Genomic DNA, 26,524 nt, shown 5'->3' with positions numbered 1-26,524 from the left:
AAAATGATTGATGTAAACTAGATTTTAAGCCTAATGTCTATGATACCTCCACCTGTCAGTATTCTGACTTTAGTAGACCATAGAATTTTAAAGTACCAAAGTCTTGGCATTTTGTTGGTTTGAGATCGTTATTTCTGTCTTACTGAATATCTGAAACCAAAATGGGTAACATATATGATGGACCCAGCTAGGTTTCTGTTGTACTACATAATGCTCCAGAACAGTGCTTCTCAAATTTCATGTTTATATTCATCACTGGGAATGCTGTTAAAATGCAGATTGTGATTCTACAGGTCTCTAGTGGGGCCTGAGACTCTGCATTTCTAACACACTCCAGGTGAACAGACTTTGAGTAGCAAGGCCACAAAGGAGAAAAAGAAATGGCTACCAATAAAGCAAAGATTCTATTTCTTACAGTGGTCATTTCTAATTCAACCATTAACCGTAATTTCAGTTCAAAGACTTTCCAAGCAAGTTTAACATAAAACATGACAAGACCGCAATTAATAAAGTTTATTCTGCATCCGAATCTCCACCTAGAAATCTAAAGACAAGAAGGAGGTGAAAATTGTTTCTTTGAAACAAATACTATAACCGACCAAAAACAAATCCAGTCTATGACCCAGCAATCCCATTCCTAAATATTTATCCACAAGACATGATCATTTATGTTCATGTAAAAAAATCTGTCGCAGAGGGATGCCTGGGTGGCTCAGTGGCTGAGTGTCTGTCTTTGGCTCCAGGGTGTGATCCCAGAATTCTAGGATGGAGTCCCAAATCGGGCTCCCTGCAGAGAGCCTGCTTCTCCCTCTGCCTATGTCTCTGGCTGTGTCTCTCATGAATAAATAAATAAAATCTTGTAAAATAAATAAATATCTTGTAAGGATTAAAAACATTTGGGGGATCCCTGGGTGGCGCAGCGGTTTGGCGCCTGCCTTTGGCCCAGGGCGCGATCCTGGAGACCCGGGATCGAATCCCACGTCCGGCTCCCGGTGCATGGAGCCTGCTTCTTCCTCTGCCTGTGCTGTGTCTCTGCCTCTCTCTCTCTCTCTGTGACTATCATAAATAAAAATAAATCTTTAAAAAAAAAAAAAAGGCTTGTTGGAGAATATTTACTGTTCTCTTTTGGATCACCAAAACTGGATCAACAGTAAGTGAATGGATAAACTGGGTCCACCCAACGTTCATAAGCAATAACAAGGAATGAGCTATTGATACACATGTGGGGTGAAATCACAAAAGCCACACAAGATGAGAGACAATGTAATACACTGCAACGAGTCCATTCCCAGGATGTTCTCCAAGACAAAACACCAAACTGGTTGCCAGGGATTAGAAGTGGAAGGAAGGTAGGACTACGAAAGGACAGCATTATAAGGTAGTTTTTTGAGCAAATGGAATTCCTAGAATGCAAGCTTCTGGTCCAAGTCTCACAGTCAGTTAAGCGTGAACTACATGAAGCCCTGACCTAACACTGAAGCGTGGCCAGGCCTTACATGCCTCAACTATAGCCTACACTACTAGACAACCTTCTCTGAGCGAGATTCATGCCTTCAGGCACTGGTTACCACCTCTTACTCTAAATACTGGGCTCAAAAAAGGCATCTCTTTTGTCCACATGATTTACAGAATCAAATAAAATAATTTATCCACCAAACTGCTCACCTTCTCCACAGTCTTTAACAAATACTATCTGGTATCCTATTTACAAGTAAAACTCCAAAAAAAAAAAAAAAAAAAAAAAGGTAAAACTCCAATGAAGGGCAGTGTCAAATGACATAAAAATTATCCTAAGATTCTATTGTGTGAGAACTGAAATACGTGTGTCTTTTGTGATCTCATTATTAAGCTTTGCCAAAAAAAACTCAAAGGTCTGATTTTTAGCTAATCATCTTGAAAACCTGAGAGATCTAATTGTAACTCTTAACAGATCTAATTGTACATAGGAAAATTATCATGAAAGTTCTTTAAAAAGAGATAACTCTTAGAAATCTTATCACTTAAAAAAAAAAAAAAAAGAAATCTTATCACTTACAGCTGACCCCTGAACACAGGTTGGAAACGCACAGGTCCACTTATATGTGAATCTTTTTGATAAATAAATGTATTTTCTTTTTTTTTTTAATAAATGTATTTTCTTATCACTTTCTTAATAACATTTTTTCATCTAGCTTACTTTAAGAATACAGTATATAATACACATAACATATAAAGTAGGTGTTAATAGAGTATTTCTGTTATCAGTAAGGCTCCTGGTCAACATTAAGCTCTTAGTGGTTAAATTCTGGGCGAGTTAAAAGTTATACATAGATTTTAAACTGAGTGGGGACCAGAACCCCTAACCCTAGCATTGTTCAAGGGTTAAAGGTATACATAAAGAATTAGAAAGTCTAAGGGGAAGCAAGACCCAGACCCTGGATATTTTTTTAAGTTCTCCAGCTAATTCTGAAATGAGCCTGTGATCTTGACGTTTTGAAAGAAAATTCAATATTCGAACTCAAACTCGAGAGGAAAAAACAGGTAGCTCTCTGTAACAGGAGGAGGGAGGGAACTACAGAGAACATGGCTTTTAAAAACTTCCCAAATGTTTTTATTTATTTTTTATTTTTTTATTTATGATAGTCACAGAGAGAGAGAGAGAGACAGAGAGACAAAGAGACAGAGAGACACAGGCAGAGGGAGAAGCAGGCTCCATGCACGGGGAGCCTGACGTGGGATTCGATCCGGGGTCTCCAGGATCACGCCCTGGGCCAAAGGCAGGCACCAAACCGCTGCGCAACCCAGGGATCCCCCAAATGTTTTTAATCCTTACAAGATATTTAACAGAGCATAACTCTTTATTATATCATGAAATACAAATCAAAGACAAATACTACTTCTATCAATAGTGAAAATTTAGGGGCACCTGGGTGGCTCAGTCTGTTAAGCATCCGATTCTTGATTTCAGGCCAGGTCATGATCTCAGGGTCCTGAGATCAAGCCCTTAGTCAGGCTCCATGTGCAGCAAAGAATCTGCTTAAGATTCATTCTCTCTCTCTCTCTCCCCCTTCTCCTCCCTTGTTTACTCTCTCTCCAAAATAAAGAAAATAAATCTTTTTTTTTTTTAAATAGTAAAAACTTACCAGGTGGAAAGATGGAGCAATCGAATGGCACAAAAATGCTAAGAAATTACAAACCAATATTTTTCATAAATAAAAACACAAAATTCCTTTAAAAAAAATAATAAAAGTTCATGGAATCCAGCATAATATATCACGACGAAGTGAGATTTAGCCAGAAGCACAAGTTAAAATTTAAAAAAAAAAAAAAAACAGTCACAATTTAACAAATCTCAGAGAAAAATCCCAAATATATATTAGATAGCACCCCTGCCCCCAAACCCTCCTCCCGAGGTGGCTCTCCAGTCCTTCCTGTGCTTTAAAGGCAGATTACCCTTAGGGACTTGCTTCCAAAGAACAGAACACAGAAAAGGAAAGACAGTACCTTACAGATCTACTACCTATAACTAGTGAACACAAACTCACCACATGATCAAGGCTAAATTGGCCAGCGAAGTCCTATGCCCAGTGGTATGATGGATGAGAAGGCACTGAACCCCTGTGGCATTCCTTCCAAAAGCCCATAACCCCAGTCTAACTGTGAGGAAAATATCAGACAAGCCCAGACTGGAAGATCTCTATAGGATGCCTGGCCAGGTAGACTGGTATGCTTGTGAAATACAAGCGAAGACTGACAAACTGGCACAGACCAGAGGAGATGCAATAATTATGTGGGCCCCTGGACTGGATCCCAGAACAGAAAGAGGACATAAAAATTTTTTTTTGTTAAACGGAAATAAAGTCTATGAAGTATAGTTAATAGCTTTTTAAAAAATCAGTTTAATTCACATTAATAAAAAAAGGATAAAAGCCACAAGAGTATCTCAATAGATGCAGGAAAAGTACTGACAAAATTCAATACCCATTTCTCATTTTAAAATAAAAATCTCAGCAAACTAGATGGAGAAAAGAACTTCAATCTGATCAAACACAAACCTCCACTGAGCTCCTATTACCTACTTGATGAAATATTGAGCACTTCCCCTACCATCAAGAACCAGGCAAGAATGAATGTCTACAGTATTTCTATTCTTTCAAAGAGGTAAAAGAAATAAAAGGACAGGGAGGAAATGAAGAATTAAAGTATGTTTATTAACAGGCAACATGATTACTAAGGTGTTAGTTTTCCCCCAATTTGATGGAAAGACAAGAATGCATTCTCTACCAAAATCCCAATCAGATCAGTAGATACAGGTAAGTCAGTTACAGAATTTATTTGGAAACTCAAAGGACCTAGGATAACCAATCTTGAAAAGGAAGACAAAACTGATGGATTTAGACTACCTGCCACAGTAATCAAGACAGGGTAGTATCGGCAAGGAAACGAGGTTCCAGAAAGAGACCCAAACTTAAACTTAATTCCCAACATAAGCACCAAGGCAATTCAATGGGAAAGGAAGGCTTTACAACAAATAATGGTGCAACAATCAGATAAACATACAGAAAAGGGGCACCTGGGTGGCTCAGCAGTTGAGAGTCTGTCTTGGGCTCAGAGCATGATCCAGATTCCAGGGATCAAGTCCCGCATCGGGCTCCCCACAGGGAGCCTGCTTTGTCCTCTGCCTATGTCTCTGCCTTTCTCTTGTCTCAAATAAATAAATAAATAATAAATAGATAAATAAATAGAAGAAATCTTAAAGAAAAAAAAGTGAAGCTCATACACACACACACACACACACACACACACAAATTTATTAGTTGAGATAGAACATAGTCCTAAACTACAAATAGCTACAAAGCTTCCAGAACACAAGGGCTAATATCTTTACAATTCTGGGGTAGGCAAAGATTTCTTGGGTCATAGAATTACCTGGTCCTCATCAAATTTAAATTTTCTGCTCATGAAAAGATATCTTTAAGAAAATTTACACACAAGCCACAGGCTCAGAGAAAATATTCACTATACATATAAACATCTGTCTGTCTATCTAAGGGTGTCTGGGGGCCCAGTCAGTTGTGTCCAACTCTTGGTTTGGGTCATGGTCTTGCAATTATGGAATGGAGTACTGAACTGGGCTCTGCTCAGTAGAGAGTCTGCTTCAGATTCTCTCTCCCTCCCCTCCTCGCTCTAATAAATCAATCTTTAAAAAAAAAAATCAAAAAAAAAATCAATCTTTCTATAACATACAGACAGTAGATACTGATATATGTATTCTATGTAGAACATATACAGGCAATATTTATTCTCTATGTGGGGTATACAGACTATGTAAAGCATATATAGACAAAGATTGAAAAGAACACATTTTTTCAACAGACTAAAAACAGAAACAAGGAAGATCTCCAAGACCAATCAGCACATAGAACGGCACTTGGTATTCTTAGTTATCAGAGGAACACACACTAAAACCATGATGACACACAGAGTCCAAGGACTACATGGAAACAAGTGACACTATAAAGTGATGGAGAAGGGAGACTCTCAGGCAGGACCACAGGGAGTACTAAATGATAACAACCACTCTGGGATACCATTTGGTGGTTTCTTACAGGATTAAACATACTTCTACCCTGTCTCTCAGTAATTCCACTCCTAGTTAAAACCAAGGAAAAGGAAAAGGTCCACTAAAAGATATATAAAATAATCTTTACAGTTACTTTATTCATGGCTTTAAAAAAAAAAAAAAGGAAACCCAAATCTTTATTATCATGGGAATAAACAAATAAGGTACATCCCTAAAGTGGAGGGGCAGATCTACACAACCATTTGCATGAGTCTCAAAAATATTACGATGAATACAAAAGTCAGACACAGAGTAATCATTACAAACTACATGACCACATTTCTATGAAGTTCTAAAACTGGAAAGACTCAGACAACAAATTAAGAATACTATCTCTGGGGAGGGAGGGAGGGGAGGGAGGGAGGGAAAAAAAGAAAGGAGGAAGAAAAAGAAAAAAGGAGGGAAGGAAAAGAAAAAAGAAAGAATGAATGAATAATGTTCTGGGGTCACAGAACTGCCTCTCAGCAAAGGAAAGTGGTAACTCAAACTCTTGGATCAAAATGCTGAACTGTACACTTCAGATCCGTGTCTATCACTGAACATATATGGCATCACCATTTTTAAAAGTACATCTTTTTTTTTTTTAAGATTTTATTTATTCATGAGACACACAGAGAGAGGCAGAGACATAGGCAGAGACAGAGGCAGGCTCCATGCAGGGAGCCCAATGTGGGACTTGATCCAGGGACTCCAGGATCATGCCCTGGGCTGAAGGCAGGAGCTCAACTGCTGAGCCACCCAGGCATTCCAAAAGTAAATCTTTTAAACAGTGCAAAGATTTCTTTAAATTTCTCTCATTACTCCTCCTATACATGAAAAAAATATCTAAAATAGCAAGCCTGTTTAAACCATATGTGAAGACAAGCATAACTGGCACTGGTCATCTTTATAATTGCCTTGTTCTAATCTGTTGAGAGTATAGAGATTTCTTTGTTCTAACAAAGCAAGAACACTAATTAAATAAGAGGAGTCACCTCAAATAGGCTTTCCAATTGAAATGACTCCTTAGTTGCATAATTCAAATGCTAATATGTACTTAAATAGAGCATAAAGCTCCTAGAAGGAGGCCGTCCTTGTCCTTGTCCTCACTGGGGCTTCCTTCCTTGGCTCTAAGCAACCCAGAGTCATGTCACAGCAAATGCTGCAAGAGGTGCAAAGGGCTGATACATCAACACTCTGCAGACACTTAATGGATGAAAAGGCTAGAAAGACACCAAAACACAGGCATTGTGGCAGATTAAAACTGTTACTCCTCCTTGAGGACTCTATTTTGACTTCTAAAAAAGACGGAATAGCAGCTCTCCAAAAGCAAAACCTACCAAAAGGTACTAAAATTAAAATACCACATAACACCTATTTTTCAATACCTAAAATAATACCATGCACACAAATTCTCAATAACGGTATTATAGACTGATATTCAGTGATTCCTCTACAAGAAAGATAACAAGCCCAAAATATTTGTTGCTAGTGGCAAGACCAGCATATTACCTGCCTCTAAGAAAGAGGATCAAAAGTCCTAAGGGCAAAGTACATCACAAAGAATTTCCAGTCAATACAAAACCAGCAACATAAAAAAGGCAAAGGCAAACAAAGCAACAAAGGACAGAAAGATAGGAAAGCAAATATATTTAAAAACATGCCACAAATACAAATACATTAAATATACAAAATACAAATGCATTAAAAATACTTGGAAGATATATTAAGCAACTTAAGGCAAACTTAAACCACGCTCAGAGACAGACGGATAAGAAAGTAAACATGAGTGGACTTTTTAAAAATACTTTCAAATACTCAATTTAAAATTAAATTATGGGACATACAGCTTAGAAGAAAAAAGCAAATACTATACTTCCTCACAGATGGCATAAAAAAAAGAGAAACTAGTCAATCTGGAGAAGAATTTACTTTCTGCTCTATAAAAAGATTTGTACTGAAAACAACCCTTAGGATGTTTCCTGTGAGACTTAACAGCAACTAGAAATCACAGGAGTTAACAATTGCAATCTGTTGACAAATTCCAGGGCCAAAATTTTAACCATCTTTTGTTTCCTCGTTTATGAAAGTTATTCTAGTCATAGCAAAAATATTTTAAAATATTTGGGATACCATTAGAGGCAACCACTATCACCGTTTTTGTCTTTATCCATACAGATGTTGAGAATCTCACACACACATTTAGATGTGCAAAGTTACAGGGACCTTAGCGGGGAACTGTACTATCTTCCTCTTTTCACTTTACATGCCCACCAGAGAGCTAGGGCATCTTCGGGTAACCTATAGCTCCCTATGAAGTTAGGCCATCATTTGACCCTCTAGAAAAATCTACATTGGTTCCATTTAATCTCAAGGCTGCAAACAACTGGAGCACCTATCTTTGAACAAATCTTTGATGAACTCTTTTGAATGACTTCCGCAGGGTGGAATTACTGAGTCAAAGGACTTTAAAGCTTTTGATGCCATCAAGAAGAATGTAGGGTGTGTAATGTTCCCCTTCTAGCCAGACAATGAGGTAGCTAGACACAGTTTCACAAGGTGTGTGAGAAGCCAATAGACCCAGGTCACAGGTGAGGACAATGTATTACTCTGACCCAGAGCAGTGGCATTTGGGGGCCAACTCCCTGAGCTGATTCCCAGTGTGCTGTGTGAATGCAGGGGGCTGTGCTACAGGAGAGGTGTGAGTTTAGAGACCTCCAGGAAGATACTCCATCTTTCAAGGCCGTGTGCTATACAAACATCCTTGAAAAGATAGCTGAGAACAAAGGGGCAGTCCATGCTTTGCTCACAAAACATGCAGACATGAGAGACCCAAGGAAAACTCTCTGGGCAGTTAACATTTCTAAAATGGTCCTCCAATAGAATGAGACCACATCTGACCAATGATCTTGATTTTTGCCAGTATTAAAAAAGGTTAAAATGATCAATTTTGTTCTATTTTATTGAATATATATATATATTTTTAAAGATTTTTATTTATTCATGAGAGACAGAGAAAAGACAGAGGCAGAGGGAGAAGCAGGCTCCCTGCAAGGAGCCCGATGTGGGACTTGATCCCAGACTCCAGGATTACGCCCTGAGCCAAGGGCAGATGCTCAACCACTGAGCCACCCAGGGGTCCCTTATTGAATGTATTTTATATGTTTTTTTTCTAAAAAAAAGATTTTATTTATTTATTCATAAGAGACGCAGAGAGAGGGCAGAGACACAGGCAGAGGGAGAAGCAGGCTCCCTGTGGAAAGCCCAATGTGGGACTTGAACCCAGCACCCCCGATCACACCCTGAGCCAAAGACAGACCCTCAACCACTGAGCCACACAGGTGTTCCTGTATTTTATATGCTTAATGGTCATTCGATTATCTTATTGTTGGATTACTTTCTCATAATACCCTTCTTTCTATAGGAGTGCTTATCTGTATATACTGAATATATTAACTCTCACATACTGATTATGCTAATTTTGCTAAATATATTAATTCTTAGGCTCACATGTAAATATTTCCCCAAATTTGTCATTTGTTGTAACTCCTTTATGTGTTCTGGGGGTATTTATACATGATCAAATCATTATTTTCCTTAACATCATAAAAAGGCCTTATTACCAAGAGTAGTACAATGGTAATAACCAAGACAACTTGGTGCTCGTTTTTCCTTACTTTCTCTCATGTCCTTAATACTTAAATCCCCAATTTTGGCTGAATACATTGTTACCTCACACTATCTTCATCAGTTTCCCCTACTGTGGGTTACAGCCATGTGACCAATGCATAACTCATATGAGATGTTTGCGGAGTGCCATATGAGAACTACAGGACGCATCTTCAAAGTGTGGCATGGTCCCCTTCCATCCCACTGTAATCCACTGTTTGGATGTGGACCATGCTAAGAACGGCAACCCTAGAACTTACCACGCACGTCTAGAAGAAGCCTGGGTACGTGAATAACTGGTGAGGCCTATACCAGATCTGAAACACTCTCTGAATGGAATCTCTCATCATTAGTGAAAAATAAACTTCCAACCCTTGCTGAGTTTTCGGTTTTGCAGGTAAACCTAAGGCCACTTGGTCACCATTATTAAAATGTTTTCTTCTACTCCATTGACAGTTTGGTATGTGTCTATGCATATGTACAAAGGTATGTCTCGTTATTTATTTTACACTAAAAGATTTAATCAATCTGAGATCCACATTGGTATATGGTAGAGATCCAACTTTTTCCCAGATGATCCATCCTTTCTGTATGTCTGAGATAATATATCGTATTAACACACGTGCTATGAGATCATTTCCTTTAAGGCTGGGTCTGATCAATAATGTTCCTCCAAAGACATCTCTCTATCCACAAGATACTTGAAACTGAAAGGCAAGATTACCACTTTTTAAAGTAATAACCCACTTTTGCTTTAATAATTTAATGAATAAAGTTCAGAAACCAAATCTGAAATACCTAGATCTACAAGTCATACCTAGAAGGCACTCAGGCATCACTAATACCTGCTTTTCTTTGACTGCTTTACACAAAAAGAGTTCCTATCTCCAGAGACCATTAGACCTTTTCTCATTCTAAAACGTATAAACACAATAATATTATCAAAGGGTAAAGAGACTGTTACCTAAAATACTGGAAGAATAAATTACAAACAAATAATCCAAAATCTCACAAACTAATAAGCAGGATCAAACTACTGGTTTCCCTCTGAACTCTTCATCACTGGGAAGGATGTCTGCAGTGCCCTATCAGCCCCGCCCCTCCTCTCCCTCAGGGCTTCTTATGAGTTCTCTCTGGGCTTGCTCCAGGTCATAGGCCAGGCAGAGCCTTCAGGACCCCCAGGACAGTGTTGAGTACAACCCACACCCACGTCTGAGCCTCGGTGCAGTGTCGCTGACTGCCAGCACAGAATGGTCAGAAGGAGGGGAATCATCTCCAATTTTACATCTTCTTCCGCTTTTCTTGGTACTTGGTCCTGGTTCCTTCTATAACTGGAGAACCTGGGTAAGGAGTTCCCCATACTATATTTTTTCTCTAAGTGTCAAATTATTTCAAATAGCAAGAGATAGCACAAAAAGACAAATCTGCTCCAGCCTTTTAGGGAAGAGAGAGGCTACATCCTGGCAAGGGTCTGCCCACGGCACACAGGCTTACACAGCACATATCATCACAGCACCATACTGAGGAAAAAGGGGAAATAAAACATTCTGTATGCTGCATTCCTAAAGCACTGGTGTAAGGCCTGGAGTAGATGACCTAAGCCAGTAAAATATTACTTTTCATGATCTTTTGAAAAAAGGGAGGGGGTTATTATGGAAAATAACTGAGAAAAAAACATTAATAAGGAAAACAAGTTTTTAGATCAACCAATCTTAAGGCTATAGAACAATTTAATGGTTTACCTGCTTGGCTCACCAGACAAGTCCTAAGGTTGGAAAACTGAATCTATTAAGCCCTACGCCTCGTACCACCTTTATTCATCCAAAGGACATCTGTTTTCAGACCTAGCCCACAGATTGTTACCTGTTCCACAAAGCACCGGTGCCTCCCCACCCACCTTCCCCAAAGCGCTCCAAGACATGCTCCCAACCAGAGGGACCCTCCATGAACTCCTGAAAGCAGGGATCTGAGCCTCTGCTGGCAAGCTTCACATCTTCTAGTTTATTTACATCACACGGATTTGCCCACATGTCTTCCCTCCCCTGTATTAAGTTGAACATTCCCTGAGTACAGGAACCAAGCTTCTAAAACATCTTTGTTTCTTCAAAACCTAAACAGCCTAAACACAGGGATACTGGAAGTATTTTTTCAATAATGGTCATAACTAATGAATGGTAACTAATTTAAAATGATCACAGCACTCCTTTCAAACACAACACATACATCACATTTTTTAAAGATTTCTACCCACGCCCACATAAAACACTGAAAATATCTAACACGTAAAGGGCAAACAGCTTTGTGGAAATCACAGCTCACCAGAACTCACTGCCCAAAGACTCTAGAAAGCTCAGGCTTCTTACTGCACACATAGTTCAAAGAAGAGATGTATCAACTTTCACTAATGCTTTTTAAAAAAAAAAAAAAAAAAGGTCATTTTAAATCTGGAGGGAAAAAAACCCACTAAAATTTTGGACTCTTTTTAAAAGATGAACAAATACCTCTTCAGTTTCAGGAGCAACCTGGAGGTCATCTAATTCACCTTCAGCAACACAGTCTTCCTGCTCTTGCAGCCCTTGCTGCCCACAAGCCTGCAAGTATTCTTCATCCTAACAGCCATTAAAGAGAAAGTAAGTCTTCCTCATAAAGCTTTGGGTTTTCATCTTCATGACTCATGCTTCATTACTTTAGCAAATTTTACTATGGCAAGTACCCAACTAGGCAGAAAGCACCAAGCATGAGAATCAAATGCAGCCTCCCCTGTGTTAATGAGAACGGAGTGCAGTGCGCTGACCCCCATCACCAAAGTTAGTGACACAGCTCTGCTTCAGACCCCAAGCACCCTGATAAACAGCTTTTCTTACAATCAGCACCAAGGAAAGGCAATCTTCAATAGGATGTGCATGTGCTTGCACAGCACAGCTCAGCAGCAGTAAAGGGCCGAAATCATGCCCAACATGCACCAATTTTATGGCAAGAAAAGGCAAAAGTATAAGCCATTCAGTTCAACACAGGAGCTTTATTAAAAATCATGTAAGTATCTGCTTCTCCATAGGCCCATCCCTAGAATTAGAGGGGTGGTCCTAGGTTTGTATGAAATGTAATGGGCACGTCAGCAGGCAGGCATCCCTTGAAGGGTATATGGAAAGAAGCAGACAAGCTGGCTAGAGACCATTTCCAGAGAAGGAAGGGTTCCTACAGGTACTACTATCAAGTCACAAGAACATCTGATCCTACACAGGGGAGCTGAACTTGCCAGCATACCTGGTCACTGGCTGAAATGAAGAGTGCATGGTTACAAGGTAAGCAACCAAGAGTGAGCATGCACAGAATGTGAGCAAGCTGCTGTGAGGTACACAAGGAGCCGAACCTACAATCCCCAAAGAAACCAGCTGTATTCAAGGCAACAAACCATCTTAGGTCCCACAGATTTCTCTCAGGGCTACCTGAACACACTGCATCTCACTCTCCAGAAGAATCGATCCCATCAAAGAGAAACTATCACTACCCATGATTCACTGACAGCAGAACTGTCAGATTTCAAATAAGGCCAGATGATGCTAATCAAAATCTTCAGCTAATATACAATGGAAAATAGTCTATGACTGGATCCTCCCGAGGAAACAAAAATCTGCTACCCTTCATTTAAATTATCAATCTGAAGTTGTTTTTACAGAACAACGTTTTATGAAATCTCAATTTTTGGTAATTTCAAAGGCCCTAAAAAGACTGTGCTTAAAAGTATAAATTACTCAACAATTTCCTCCTGTTTTGTTGAATAATAAACGATAATCTTCTCTTAATACAAGAATGTAAGTTTTTAAATCAAATCCCAATTCACTCTCAAGAATAAGAGTCACAAAACCCAAGGGTAACTTGTTTTTGAGTATGACAGGAAAGAACACTGGAATTCTATTACCAACATTTAAATGTGGACCTAGCTTCTTCATATGTAGAAACATCCCTTCCAATTGTCAAATTCTGTGGCTTTATGACTGTACTCCCAGATATACACAAACTCCCTCCATGAGTGAGCCCAAACAGACAGACCGTGCTCATGCTCAGCATGTCAAGTTCGATTCTACCTTGAGAGGACAAGTTAATGGTTCCTAACTAGGGCATGAACCACGGTGAAATAAGTCATCTGATAAACTGAAATGCCACGGGGACAGAAAGGCACACAATCTAGTCATGTGCTCGTTCATCTACTCACGAACAATCCCCTCACTGTGCACCAGGGGCAGCCTGCTACAGAGCTGGAGCAGGGCGCCACAGTTTAAGGCCATCTCTCTCCTCCATCCAAAGAAAAGGTAATGGCACACTCCAGCACCGTGGTAACTATGAAGAAACCAACAATCCGAAAGAAACAGGGTAGAGAGAAAAGAGCAACCATGGCTATGAAGCTAAATGTGCTGAGGTGAGCTGACACGGCTCATGGGACACTCAACTACTTCGCCTCACCTTTCAAATTTACAGCTCCCTGTGAAAAGATAACGATGCTTTCAGAAATTCTAAGCAAAACTGTTTTTTTTCCCCTACTCTAAAAAATACAATTCATTTTGATGTGGAAAAGTTCTGTTAGTATACCAAACTGCCACACTGTTTTCATTTTGATACTGGAACCTAAGACCACAGGACATCAGATAACTAAGCTGGATATTATACAACCGGGGGCCTAAATGTAACCTCTAGTTTGACAATGGAACACAAGAGAGGGGAAAGTCCTGACTTATGAGAATTCTCTTTACAACCACTTCTGCCAGAATGCCACAGTGAAAAACACCTCCTATGCGGCACACTGGTGCTGTTAAAGCAAGCACTTTCCACACTGATCTATCTGTTCCACCAAATTCTAAGTTCACAGAAGGCAGGGGCCACGCCTCATATCTCCTATTATAGTCTGGACATCAGTAAAGATGTGCTGAACTGCTGAATTTACAAGGGAAAAAAGGACCCACATATGATTAACCAATCATCTTCTCTTACTGATGAACAGGAGAAATAATAAAATGCTCTAAACAGAGGATAACTAGGCACATTTTTAAAAGATCTTGTTTTAAAAGATCCTTAAAAGATATTTAAGGATCATTTTAAATTTATAGTATCCCTCTTTCAGAGAGTATACAAACACACCAGTAAACCATAGAGCACTTGTCCACATCAATGATGGATTTATTACCAAAACAAACTATTACCGTTATGGAAAGAACAAGCCATGATGCCTTTTACATGTCTCTATTTACCAAAACTACAAACATTTTTTCATTATTGTATCTACTAAAGAGAAAGCATTCAGAACAAATCAAATCTTAAAAATAACATTACTGAGATAAATAAACACAATTAGGATTAGAACTAAGTATTCCAAGGGTTCACATAAACAATCTCTATTTATATATATGTATGACCAATGACCAAAAATTCAGATTTCAAAATTGTCCTCAAAAGCAAGCTTTCTCTGAATAAAAATATTAAGAGATTAAACGCAAAGCTCTTACCCCTAACTCCGCGTGCCTCCACCCCATCCCCGCAGCCCTGCTGAGGCTCTATCTCAGTGGATGTGCAGTACCATGAAAACATGAAACATCATGTCCTCCCCACACAAATTTCATTAAGTGCTTTTTAAAAAAACAAGTGTCCTTTAATGACGAATCATTAAGATAGATGAGTAATCTTTCACTAGTACCTTTTGCTTTCTTGACTGTTCAACTTTTTTAAAAAGCTACCTATCAAAATCATCTTTCTGAAACAGAAATCAGCACAATCTTTGCTTCCTGATTACAGATAACAAATTATGTGTGACATTTCCAAAACGAACCTCCAATCTCTTTATTCATGTTTAGACAGTTCTCAGTTACAAAACAGGATGAATGAACAGGACATCAATCACTCTAGAATATTAGCACCTTAAAGATGTCTTTAGCAGGTCAATAATCTTTTCACCTTGGAAGGACTTTATCAGATCTTGTCTAAAGCCCGGATAAAAGCTCTGCATTAAGTACTTCTAACAATTGACAGTGTATCTCCACCACACAAAGCTGTTTTCTTCCTTAGGTGCAATCCTCAAGGTCACAATTCTGTGCAGCCTTCCCGAATGACAAAGGGGCATTACCTCCAGCCAAACAAGCTGTCAACACAAACTTTGTCATAGCTCAGATAAAGAAACTGGCAGACAGTGATAATAAGGTCTAATTTCCCTTCTTCCCAAGGGAGGTAAATAGATTTCAAATCAGTCTAGAAACCTATGCCCAGGCAGCCATGTTATCTTTGGCCATACAAAGGAAAAAGACTCACTGTGAATTCATCTAAAGGCTCATTGATCTCGATGTCTAACACTTCATCATTGTACAACTGCTCCTCCTCTGGCTCTTCCACATACTCCATGTGGTCTTCCGTCAGCTCAGCATCATGGCCTTCATACTGTCCTTCTTCTGGGTACTCGTGAGCATATAATTCAGATCCATCGGACTTGTGATAAACAAGTTCATCCTCTCCTTGTTCATACTCAGATTCCTGTTCTCCAGATTGGTCATTAGTGTTGTCAGAGAGTTCAAATGATGTGACCATGCCAGATGTAGTATTTAAACTAATTGTGACACCCTGAGAACTAGAGAATAAAAACACAAAGAAAGGTGCCCAATTAGAGAGTAAAGTTCAAAATTAAATCGCTACCTAAATAACTGCTACGAAGATGTAAACCATGACTGGTGAAAAGTTGCTCTAATGACTGATAAATGCACATTACTCCTCCACCTGTGTCTGAAAACGAGAGCTTAGTGTGCCATCCTGAGCCTGCACCACACGCCCCTATTGTAGGCAGCACCCACCCACACCATCATCAGCTGCAGGTTATTTACCCAAAAGAAGCAGATCAACCAGATGGGAACACAAGTGTGGCAAAACGCCAAGTCTGAAAACAAGCAAGACTGTATTTCACTCTAACTTCCAGAATGAAAAGGATGGTATCTGTTTTCCAAGATTCCAAAGTAAAAACAGGACTATTACTTTATAAACAGAAAATCACAGATGGAATTTTAGAACAATTTATTCTTTTTACATCTATGACACAAATTATAAACTATTTTTACAAATCAAAATATTAAAAAAGTTGTGTGAAAATACACTTCAATGCTCAAATAAGTAAAATTTGTACTAACCAATTTTCAAAAAACTTAGTTTATCATTTCTGAGTAAAATACCAGAGACGGTTTTAAAACCACAAAAAAATCATATTCCACTCATTGAATCACACAACAGTGACATGCCAAACAGTAAGCGCAAGAAAGCAACACTTACAGCGCAAGATTTTGCAGAAAATCCTAAGTGCACAGTACTAATTATGTATCTAACACTAACAAGAAACTTGAGTACACCACACAGATCCAAAGGTATTACCTGACTAAAAATTCCAAACTGCCATATTTTGAGGGCTAACTGAAATAACTCAAAAGACCAAAATTTAATAATGATGTCACACAATAGAACCTGGAAACTCAAATAACTGGTAGAATCAACTAACTTAAAACTATTTCTATCCATAAAGATTACTTTAAGTTAGAAAACCTGTTATAAATCTGTAGTTCAATAATAAACAGCATATATTTATTAACTTCATTTATAACCAAGAGATGTCTCTTTAAATTTTCACCACAAAGGTTTCCTTCATAAAACTGAAAAAATTACTCCACCTACAAGAGTATACTAAATACTTCTTCCTCTTCTTATAATGGAGCTTATTATATCAACAACAAGCAGGCACTAATGACTGCTGTGGACTGGATATTTGTGTCCCCCCAAAACTCATCTGTTGAATCCTGACACCCATTATGATGGTGCCTAGAGGTGCGGCCTTTGGGATATGATTAGGTCATGAGGGTGGACCCCATGATGGGATTAATGTCTTTACAAAGACCTCAGAGAGCTCCCTCACCCTTCGACCCTAAGAAGACGTATCAAGAAGGCTCCATCTATGAACTAGAAAGCAGAAAGTCAGCATGCTGGTTCCTTAACCTTGGACTTTCTAGCCCCTAGAACTGTTAGAAATAAATTTCTGTTGTTTATGAACTCCCTAGTTCATAATATTTTGTTAAAACAGCTGACAAAGAATAAAGTAACTATATTCACTAAAACAATTACATTCAGATTGTCAACTAGAGTCTAAAGTACAGTCCAGGGGCCCTTGGGTAACTCAGCTAGATAAGCGTCTGCCTTCGGCTTAGGTCTTGATCTCTGGTCCTGCATCGGGCTCCCTACTCAGCAAGGAGTCTGCTACTCACTCTGCCTCTCCACCCCCCTACTCCACCCCACCCCCACTCATGTTCACTCTCTCTCAAATAAAATTTTTTAAAAAATAAAAATACAGTCCAAAGGAATTTCCAAAACGGCAAATTCAGTCAACAGATTACATATAAATAAAAATGGCCTCAAATAAAAACAAAAGCAGCAACATCAAACTGCAGCCAGCAGTATTAAGAGCCTAAGTCCATTGCCCCCATCTAATAAAGGAATTCTTTAAAAGAGCAGTACATACCTTTACTGAGTTTTCATAACCTGCACTCAATAGAACTTATAGAGGTCATCAAATGCAAGACCAATACCTATTTATAGAAAAATATATATATGGCTCTCATGTGTTATATTAATATCCTGTTTAAAATAAAATCATGTTAAAGTATATCACATTAACAATTATATTCCATTATATTTATAAATTACAGTTACTAACAATTTAAAGAAAATTTTTAATGAGCTAATAATGAATACCTGAAATTTTCTTCATCCTCATTATCACTCTGTAAAAGATCATCATTCAGCTCTTCATCTGACAAATCCGACTGATTCTAATTAAAATAAGAAATTTAATTAATGCATGCCACTTCCACAAAAAGACTTGTTACAAATGTGCAAAATTACGTTGACTGCATTATTTCTAACCTTGTTATTAAAGCATATGCCATTCAGTAAGTTATCTCACTTTGATATGACCAGTTGACAACTGAGAAATTCCACATGACATAATTGCTACCTCAAATTTTCAGATGTAAAATCAAGTACAGAAGCAACAAGCTTAATGATCACATTTATTCTAAATTTAACAAAAAAAGAAGAGTTCTTTAGCATTATCTACAAATATTTTTTTCCCTATCAAACACAAGAAAGAATGGTATCCTTAAGATTTGACTAAAGTTGATTTCTCTATGTGGAATTTAAAAATCAGAACAACAAAAAAAAAAGACAAATCAAGAAACAGACTCTTCACTCTAGAGAACAAACTGACGCTTAACAGAGGGGAGAGGGTAGGGGATGGGGGAGATGGGTGATGGGGATGAAGGAGGGCACTTCCTGTGATGAGCCCTGGGTGATGTATGGAAGTAATGAATCACTTTACTGTACATCTGAAACTAACATTACACTGTATGTTAACCAATGGGAATTACAATAAAAACTTTAAAAAAAAATTTGTTTCAAGATTTTATTTACTCATGAAAGACACAGATAGTGAGGCAGAGACATAGGAGAGGGAGAAGCAGGCTCCCCGTAGGGAGCCTGATATAGGACTCGATCCCAGGATCCTGGGATCAGCACCTGAGCCAAAGGCAGGCACTCAACCACTGAGCCACCCAGGTGCCCCTAGAAAAAAAGATTTGACTAAATTTAACAGTAGTATCCAAAATCTGAAGACTTTTTAAAACAAAAAAAAAGGAGAATTTTAGAAATAAGCAGATTTTAGGGGTGTCTGGGTGGCTAAGTCAGTTAAGTGCCTTTGCTTGGGTCACGATCCCAGCCAGGATCCATCCTCAGAAGGCAGCCAGCTTCTACCTCTTCCTCTGCCCCTCCCCCCAACCCACTCATGCTCTGTCTCTCAAATATATAAAATCTTTAAAAAAAAAAAAAAAAAGAAGCAGATTTTAGATAACTGCATTGCCAAATTAAAATGCTAAGAGACTAAAATAAAACTTTAGGGGGCACCTGGGAGGCTCAGTCAGTTAAGTGTTTGCCTTCAGCTCAGGTCATGGTCCTGAGATGGAGCCCCACATTGGGGTGGGTACCCTGCTCAGCAGGGGGTCTGCTTCTCCCTCTCCCTGCCACTTCTCCTGCTTGTGCTGCCAAATAAATAAATAAAGTCTTTTTAAAAAATAAAGAAAGCTTTATTAATAGAGATGACACAGAAAATAGACATGACTGCTCTTGACAGGCCTGTGCATTCATCACACCAGTAGCTACAAAGAGGAAGCCTAGTGATTTTGTCAACTGCTCAACTTTCTACAGTCCCAGGTTTTGTTGAGTTAAATATACCACCAGCATTGTATACTTATACAGGAGGGTCCTTCACACTTTACTCCTCTATTCAAATTACTTTCAGGGTATATATAAATTACCACTTCTCTAAAAGACGTCCCTTGAACACACAATTAGGCAAGAAAGTAAAGAAAAAAAAAAGGAAAAAAAGAAAGACTTGACTTTCTTCTTAAAGAGGAAACAAACAAACAAGCAATCTTTCCTGGCATTTTATAGCTTATAAAAATAGGCTTCTCAAACTTATCTACACATTCTTCATTTATAGTACTTTTGATATAAGCCAAAAAATATGAAACCTATTAGTTCTTATGGGTCTCAAGGGACTTAATGACGGACATTATAAATAAAAATAAAATAACTCAGGGCGCCTGGATGGCTGAATCAATTAAGCATCCAACAGCTCAGGTCTTGATCTCAGGGTTGTAAGTTCGAGCCCCACACTGGACTCAGTGTGGAGCCTACACAAAAAAATAAATAAATAAATAAAAAATAAATTACATAAAGTAACATAAAATAACAACACAGACCAAGTAGTTTACTTGGAAGGAGAATGGATCTGTATGAAAAAGAAACAGACTGCGTAACAGAGCCAAAATAAAGTTCTGCTTAGTAGCCCACATAATCTGTCCTCAGCTAAAAGAGATGAGCCAGGCCTGCCTAAATTTAGCTGCCCAATAAATAGAATAAATAAATAAAACCATGGGAAATCTTTAAAAACTAACAATTCTGAGTGCTATATGTTGGCAAATTGAATTTAAATATTTTGAAAAATAAATAAAAATTAACAATTCAGGGGATCCCTGGGTGGCTCAGTGGTTTAGCACCTGCCTTTGGCCCAGGGCCTGATCCTGGAGACCTGGGATCGAGTCCCACGTCGGGCTCCCTGCATGGAGCCTGCTTCTCCCTCTGCCTGTGTCTCTACCTCTCTCTCTCTCTCTCTCTCTCTCTCTCTCTCTCTCTGTGTGTGTGTGTCTCATGAATAAATAAATAAAATCTTTTTAAAAAAATTTACAATTCAATGAAAACCAAACTTCATTAAGAGGCTGCTTTTTTAGTTAAACTTTTACATACTTGTAAAAAAATCAGTGAACCAATAAATAATTTATCAAACAAACAAGAATGTATGCTGTGGTAGGCCCTGATGGTAATCAGAACTTACATGTGGATTCTGAGGATTCAACTTCCCATATGGATTCTGAAAGTGATGAGTAATATACCTACGAGGCAACCGACCAAGATCCCCACTTCACCAATCAAGCAGACATGGAGAGTTAGACTCTATCTTTGAGGCAAAAACTGATTTTCAAGCACATCCTCAAGAATGGAAGTGAACTGTTTCTGAGGCAAAGGCAGAGTTATTAGCTAGGACTCTGTTGGGGTGGTCTGCAGGAAGGTAGGGCAAACACATCCCCAGAGTGAGAGAAAGTGGCCAGAATGCCAGCAAAATCCCTTTTCCCAACCTTACCAGACAGATCGGTCATGCCCTCTCCTGGGGGGAGAGACAGTATAAAAGAAAAATAATGCTTCTCTGGGGCTCCCCAGAGGGTGGAAGGTCTAGTGTATCACAGAGCACGTGCCTGTCACCAGTTGCAGCAAAGTAAGAAAGACAGATCAACTGACGAGGGGGTCGCTCGCTGACAGGCTCCCCCATCTCTCAAAGCTCTGGCTAGGCCATGTCAGCTTCTCATCTTGAGTTTGCAACCTCTCAGTTGTAACCTACATTGAAGACTTCACCCTAACAACCTCCCTTCTGAACACCGATGAACTTGTTCCCGAGTTGCCCAGTCGGGGGGATGTAGTCACTCTACTCAGTAAGAGGCTGAGTGGCCCCCTGGCCCACCGGCCTAGGAGCCTCTCTCCAGACAAAGCTACATCTCTGTATATTTCATGGGGACTCAAGTGGAGGAAAGACAGTGGGCAGGCCAAGTGTACCTGTAACAATAAATTCACTAATAAATACCCGACAAAACATCCAATCCCGTTAGAAATCAAATAAACACAAAGTAAACTAACTACAAATCATTTTCTGTCTACCTCACTGAGAAAGATTTTAAAAGAGAAGTGATACCACGCGTGGGGGACTGGAAAGGTGAAGACATGTTCACACACCTGCTGCTCAACTCATTGCTGGGAAGCAAGTAGGCAACAGAGACAAGAGTCTTAAAAGTTTATGCCCTTAGCCAGAAATTCTCCTTTATGGAAATCTGCCAAGAAAAGAATTTCAAAAGCATAACATTTGTACATTAAAACATCATTATAATGTCTGAGATTCACTTCAAAATAATTCAGGAAGGGGAGCGAGTGGGCAAAGATAAGGCAAAACTGCCTCTAAGTGAAAGCTGCTGAAGCAGTGACAGTGATGAAGGGGAGGGTCACATTGCTCATTTCTTTTATATATGCTTAACACTTTCCATAAAAAGTTCTTTTAATGAAGTCATAGCACGGGTGCCTGAGTGGCTCCATGGCTTAAGTGTCCGACTCCTGATCTCGGGGTCATGAGTTCAAGTCCTATGTCGGGCTCCATGCTGGGCCTTTAAAAAATTTTTTTAATAAAAAAATAAGAGTTATAGCAAAAAAGTAAAAAAGTCATAGCAATGAGCTGGATATAACCTCAGTGAATATAGGAATGGCTAGGTATACTATAATATACACAAACTGAAATATTTACATAGCCATTATAAAATACCTTAAACATTTCATGCATGACAAGGCAAAAATGACAATAGAACTCTAAATTTTTTAAAAAAGTGTTTTTATATATAGTAAGTTAACTTTAAAATTTATGAAAAAAGAACTTAAGAATTATGGCAAAACGTCAGTCATGAGGGTTTATATCTACTTTTTTAGTATTTTTCTTTTTTGATACATTTGACCCCTTTGATTCCCACAACATACAGCGCTGGAAAGGAGAGACAAGTACATATACTGTTCCCAATCAAACAAGTTTCCCAACCAGCCAAGGTAGGTGAGGGCCCCACCCCCAAGAGAAGGCAGCAGAAGAAAAGCAGCAGGGTGCCGCCCTTATGCACTCCTATTCCACAGGAATGGAGGCTAAGGCACAGCAATCAATGAGTCTAGTAAGAAATAGTGAGACTACTTCCTCAGAAGAGTCAGCATTACTATCCAAACCAAACTGTGCTTTTCCATCTTTACTGACAGAGAGATCTGACCAAAGCTCTCACAAGATGGGAACAAATGTACACCAAAAGAATTAAGTAGGGCTGGAGGGACATCCTGATAAAATGGGGCAGGACATCCCAGGTGGCTCAGCGGTTTAGGTGAAATATCTTAAATAATTACAAAGGAAAAAACATGTTTACATTAGGGTAGAGGACTCCCAAGTGAGAGTACTTCAAGGATGTGCAAGGTCATTTTCACTGAGCCACAAAGAGAAACAGTCTCACTTTCCTCCGTGACCGTGACATAGGAAGGACTAGCCCTGGTACCCTGAATCACAGGACACGTGCAGAGCACCCTGAGGCCAGAGCATGAGCCCCTCAAACAAGGACGGACTGAGGGACCATCTCAAGGGTTTCACTTTCAATATTTTGATATTTCCCCATTTACTTACATGAGATCAAGTGGATTTACAGGTAACTAATTCTTACTGAGAGTTAAGGGTGACGAAAGTCACTTAAAGGAGGAAAGACAGGCAGGCTGAAGCCAGGCCACCTGAGGGCCAGTGATGCAGGAAGAAAACAGGACAGAGAAAAGAAAGTGGCTTCAAAAGAATCCTACAATAAACTCATGTTTTAGCGAAAAACTAATAATGCAACATAGTAACAAGAAAATGGCAGCACTGAAACTTCACCTAGCACAAACAAGATCTTCATCAGCTATACTATGAGATTAAAAGGAAAATATAATCAGATCTGATAAATCTGACAAATGACATGACCTTATCACCTAAAGTAAAATAGGCTTATGTATAACTACTATGGACAGTAAGGAACCAGCACAATCCTAAGACTTTAAAAACTAAGCATAAACTACCTTAATATTTAGTAAGAACAAGTTTTTTAAAACAGTTAATAAAAAATTCAGTATTTCACTTTAATCTTTGGATATGTATTTCTATTTTTAACATATATTTTATGTTATTGGTAGAGTAACATAAACATATATACACACACGATATATAGATACAGCCATTTTCGAGGTAACTACAGAGTTTTGCTCAATCAAAAAGATTTAGAGAAACCTGTATTCGGTTTTAGACTTTTATTCTCATGTATCTGAACGTGTGTTACATTTGAGTACAGCTATCTTTGAGCTCTGGACTTTCAAAAAAGGAATGCAAAACATTAGCCTCCAAATGTTAGTTTTCTCGTGAGCAAGTGGTTGTTTTATATTGCTGCTTTCACAAACTCAACACTTGCTGAACTGAGTAAGAACTAAAACATTTGCATCAAAGGACCAATCACTTGAGGTGTAAGTTACTGTAGAACTTACTAACAAACTAAACAGTCAGTGCTCTATGCATTCAAAAGATCATTCAATCCACAAAACGTTCTGCACCCAACCTTCCAATACCACTTCCCATTCATGAGATTCATTCCTGTATGTTCAGTGCAATTAAACAGCTGGAGGCTGGTTTCAGAAGACCTCAATTTCTTACCTTTTTGCCAGACAGCAAATCTTCTCCAAGTAAGTCATCTTCAAGTTCACTGGGGAGAAAGAAAAAAAGACATGCCATTGCATTATTCCTACAACACTGGAAAGTCTGCAGATCACTGGGAAATCAACCCAGGACTTCAGAGTTTGGGTACTTTCCCGTTTAATTTGCTATGCTTCCCTTTTACATATTAATTTGCTATGCTTCCCTTTTATGTATTAATAATGAGAATGTATTTTCAAATATATAGAGAACATGTGGTCTTTTAAGTATGGGAGGCTCTGCTAAAGGAGGTGGCTCTCACTAGACTTCTGATCTCAATATGAGATCTTTTATCTCTTCGGACCTGTTGAGTAATCAGTAAAAAAAGAAATTGCAATAGGTAACATCTATGCTTTCTCCTACCTCGAAAAACCTATTTTTTAAAAAGATTTTATTTATTTATTCATGAGAGACACAGAGAGAGAGACAGAGACATAGGGGGATAAGCAGGCTCCATTCAGGGAACCAGATGTGGTACTCAATCCCAGGACTCTGGGATCGCGACCTGAGCCAAAGGCAGAATGCTCCAACTGCTGAGCCAGCCAGGGATCCTTTTTTTTTTCTTTTTTTAAAGAAAAACCTATCATGAAATAGTCCAACATCATTAACTAGGAAAATCAAAATCAAAACCACTGAGAGACCATTTGACGCTTGTCAAACTGCAAAACTGAAAAGAGAAAAAAAAACAATGATGGTAAGAGCGTACAAGTAAATCACTGTGACTAAGAGAGTGACCTTTGTGTAACATGTAAGTCCTATTAGTAGTCTGAAAATTTTTCTGTCAGCATGTTTATATTCTGAAGTGATCAGCAGATTATGTCACAATTAAATTCAAAACCCTTACCAGATCAAAAAGCTAAAGACATTTCCCATTGTATGGTTTTTGGGGTTTTGTTTTTTGTTTTTTTGGTTGATGAAGATGGATATCACTGAAATATATATTCTTAGCTCTGGGGAACCCGATGTCTTAAGGATGACATCTAGAAGGAGAAAACAATCAGACTCTGCTTCCAGGTGCAAATGCACCAATATTCTTATTATTGCTGTTACTCTTTTTTATAAGCACTCTGGTTACAAGTTTCTGCAGGTTTTGAGCACTACTTTATCCAAAAACCATGTTTACTTGTAGTGTGCTACTTTACAGATACCAGGCTTTATGGGAATGCCCACCAGAGTTATAACAGAAATGCCTGTTTCTATGCACCACCTTTAAAGAACTAGAAATAACTCAGCAAATCATTCATGTACTGAATACCTTTTTGTTATCGTGTTACCCTATATAAACCCTTTATCCTCATTTTGTGATAAAACAAGAATAAGAGATTAAATAATTGGCCCAAAGTCACACAGCACAGACGAACCCAGGACAAGAGCTTACCCATGGGGTAAATCTTTTCACAGACCTGTATGTATGAATAAGACAACTATCAGAGAATAACATGTAATTTCTTCCATCATTTCCACAAATCACCTAATCAGCTTTCATTTACAATGTCTGCATCTTCAGTGTTACAATCATCCTCTATGGATGAGGAAGAAAAGATCTAGTCACAATACTGACAGGAACCCCATTTGAAAATTGATTCTATATGACCAAAACAGACACTCTCCCCTTTGAAGACAAAAATCCATGCGATGCCATCACTCTAAATAACTGAAAATGAAAGGGAATACCATCTGCCCATGGGATCCTGAGAACTCTTAAAACCAGAATACAAAAAGGCGCTGGTAAATACACAAGCAAAAATCTAGAAACCCATCTGTACCTTTTGCTAACAAGGGGTATATACGGAAGAAGAAATCAGTCTTTGATGATTTATTTTACTTAAATAGAAGTATTTTTTCAAAGAAGAGAAAGGAAAACTAAAACTTATAAATGAGGAGGGCAAAGAGATGGAGAATAGCTGCTTCCATGACCAACAAAGAAAACAGCATGAAATAAGAAAGCAGGATGGGAGACTGAAGGCCTAGGTCTATACGAACACAACAGACATCGTGAGTATCCATTCAGTATATGATGTCCAGGAACCATTCTAGTTGTTTCACATGTATTAGCTTTTTCACTGATATCACAATCCCATTATGTAGACATTTACATCATCCCCCATTTTTTAAAATGTGAAAACAAAGACCCTGAGTTGTTAAATAATTAACTGGCTCAAGGTCACTCAGCTAGGAAGTGGCAAAATCCTTAGGTGAACAGAGATGCTTTAGCTCCGGGGTCCAAATCCTGACTACTATGCACAAATCCCACACAGAAAGCAAATTTACTTCCTTGCTATCATCATCAAGATGGAGCCTTGCAAAAGATGTACATA

The 26,524-nt window shown here is 38.6% G+C and overlaps 1 protein-coding gene across 7 annotated transcripts in view; it reads right to left on the bottom strand.

Moving 5' to 3' along the window:
* Positions 1-26,524, bottom strand: part of RBM33 (RNA binding motif protein 33) — a 136,044-nt gene that overhangs the window by 77,913 nt on the left and 31,607 nt on the right. For 4 of the 7 annotated variants that reach the window (XM_072763244.1, XM_072763246.1, XM_072763248.1 and 1 more), the window contains 3 exons: positions 24,168-24,216; positions 18,014-18,090; positions 15,545-15,857 (listed from right to left, as the gene is read on the bottom strand). In XM_072763244.1, coding sequence (XP_072619345.1) covers positions 15,545-15,857; positions 18,014-18,090; positions 24,168-24,216 — 439 coding nt within the window. Of the gene's footprint in view, positions 1-11,751; positions 11,860-15,544; positions 15,858-18,013; positions 18,091-24,167; positions 24,217-26,524 lie in introns of all 7 variants that reach the window. The other 3 variants (XM_072763242.1, XM_072763243.1, XM_072763247.1) reach the window with 1 other exon arrangement.

The sequence above is a fragment of the Vulpes vulpes genome, chromosome 7 (genome assembly GCF_048418805.1).
Source record: "Vulpes vulpes isolate BD-2025 chromosome 7, VulVul3, whole genome shotgun sequence".
Classification (NCBI taxonomy): domain Eukaryota; kingdom Metazoa; phylum Chordata; class Mammalia; order Carnivora; family Canidae; genus Vulpes; species Vulpes vulpes.
The sequence above is the reverse complement of the archived record's forward strand: the minus strand, read 5'-3'. Positions and strand labels throughout refer to the sequence as shown.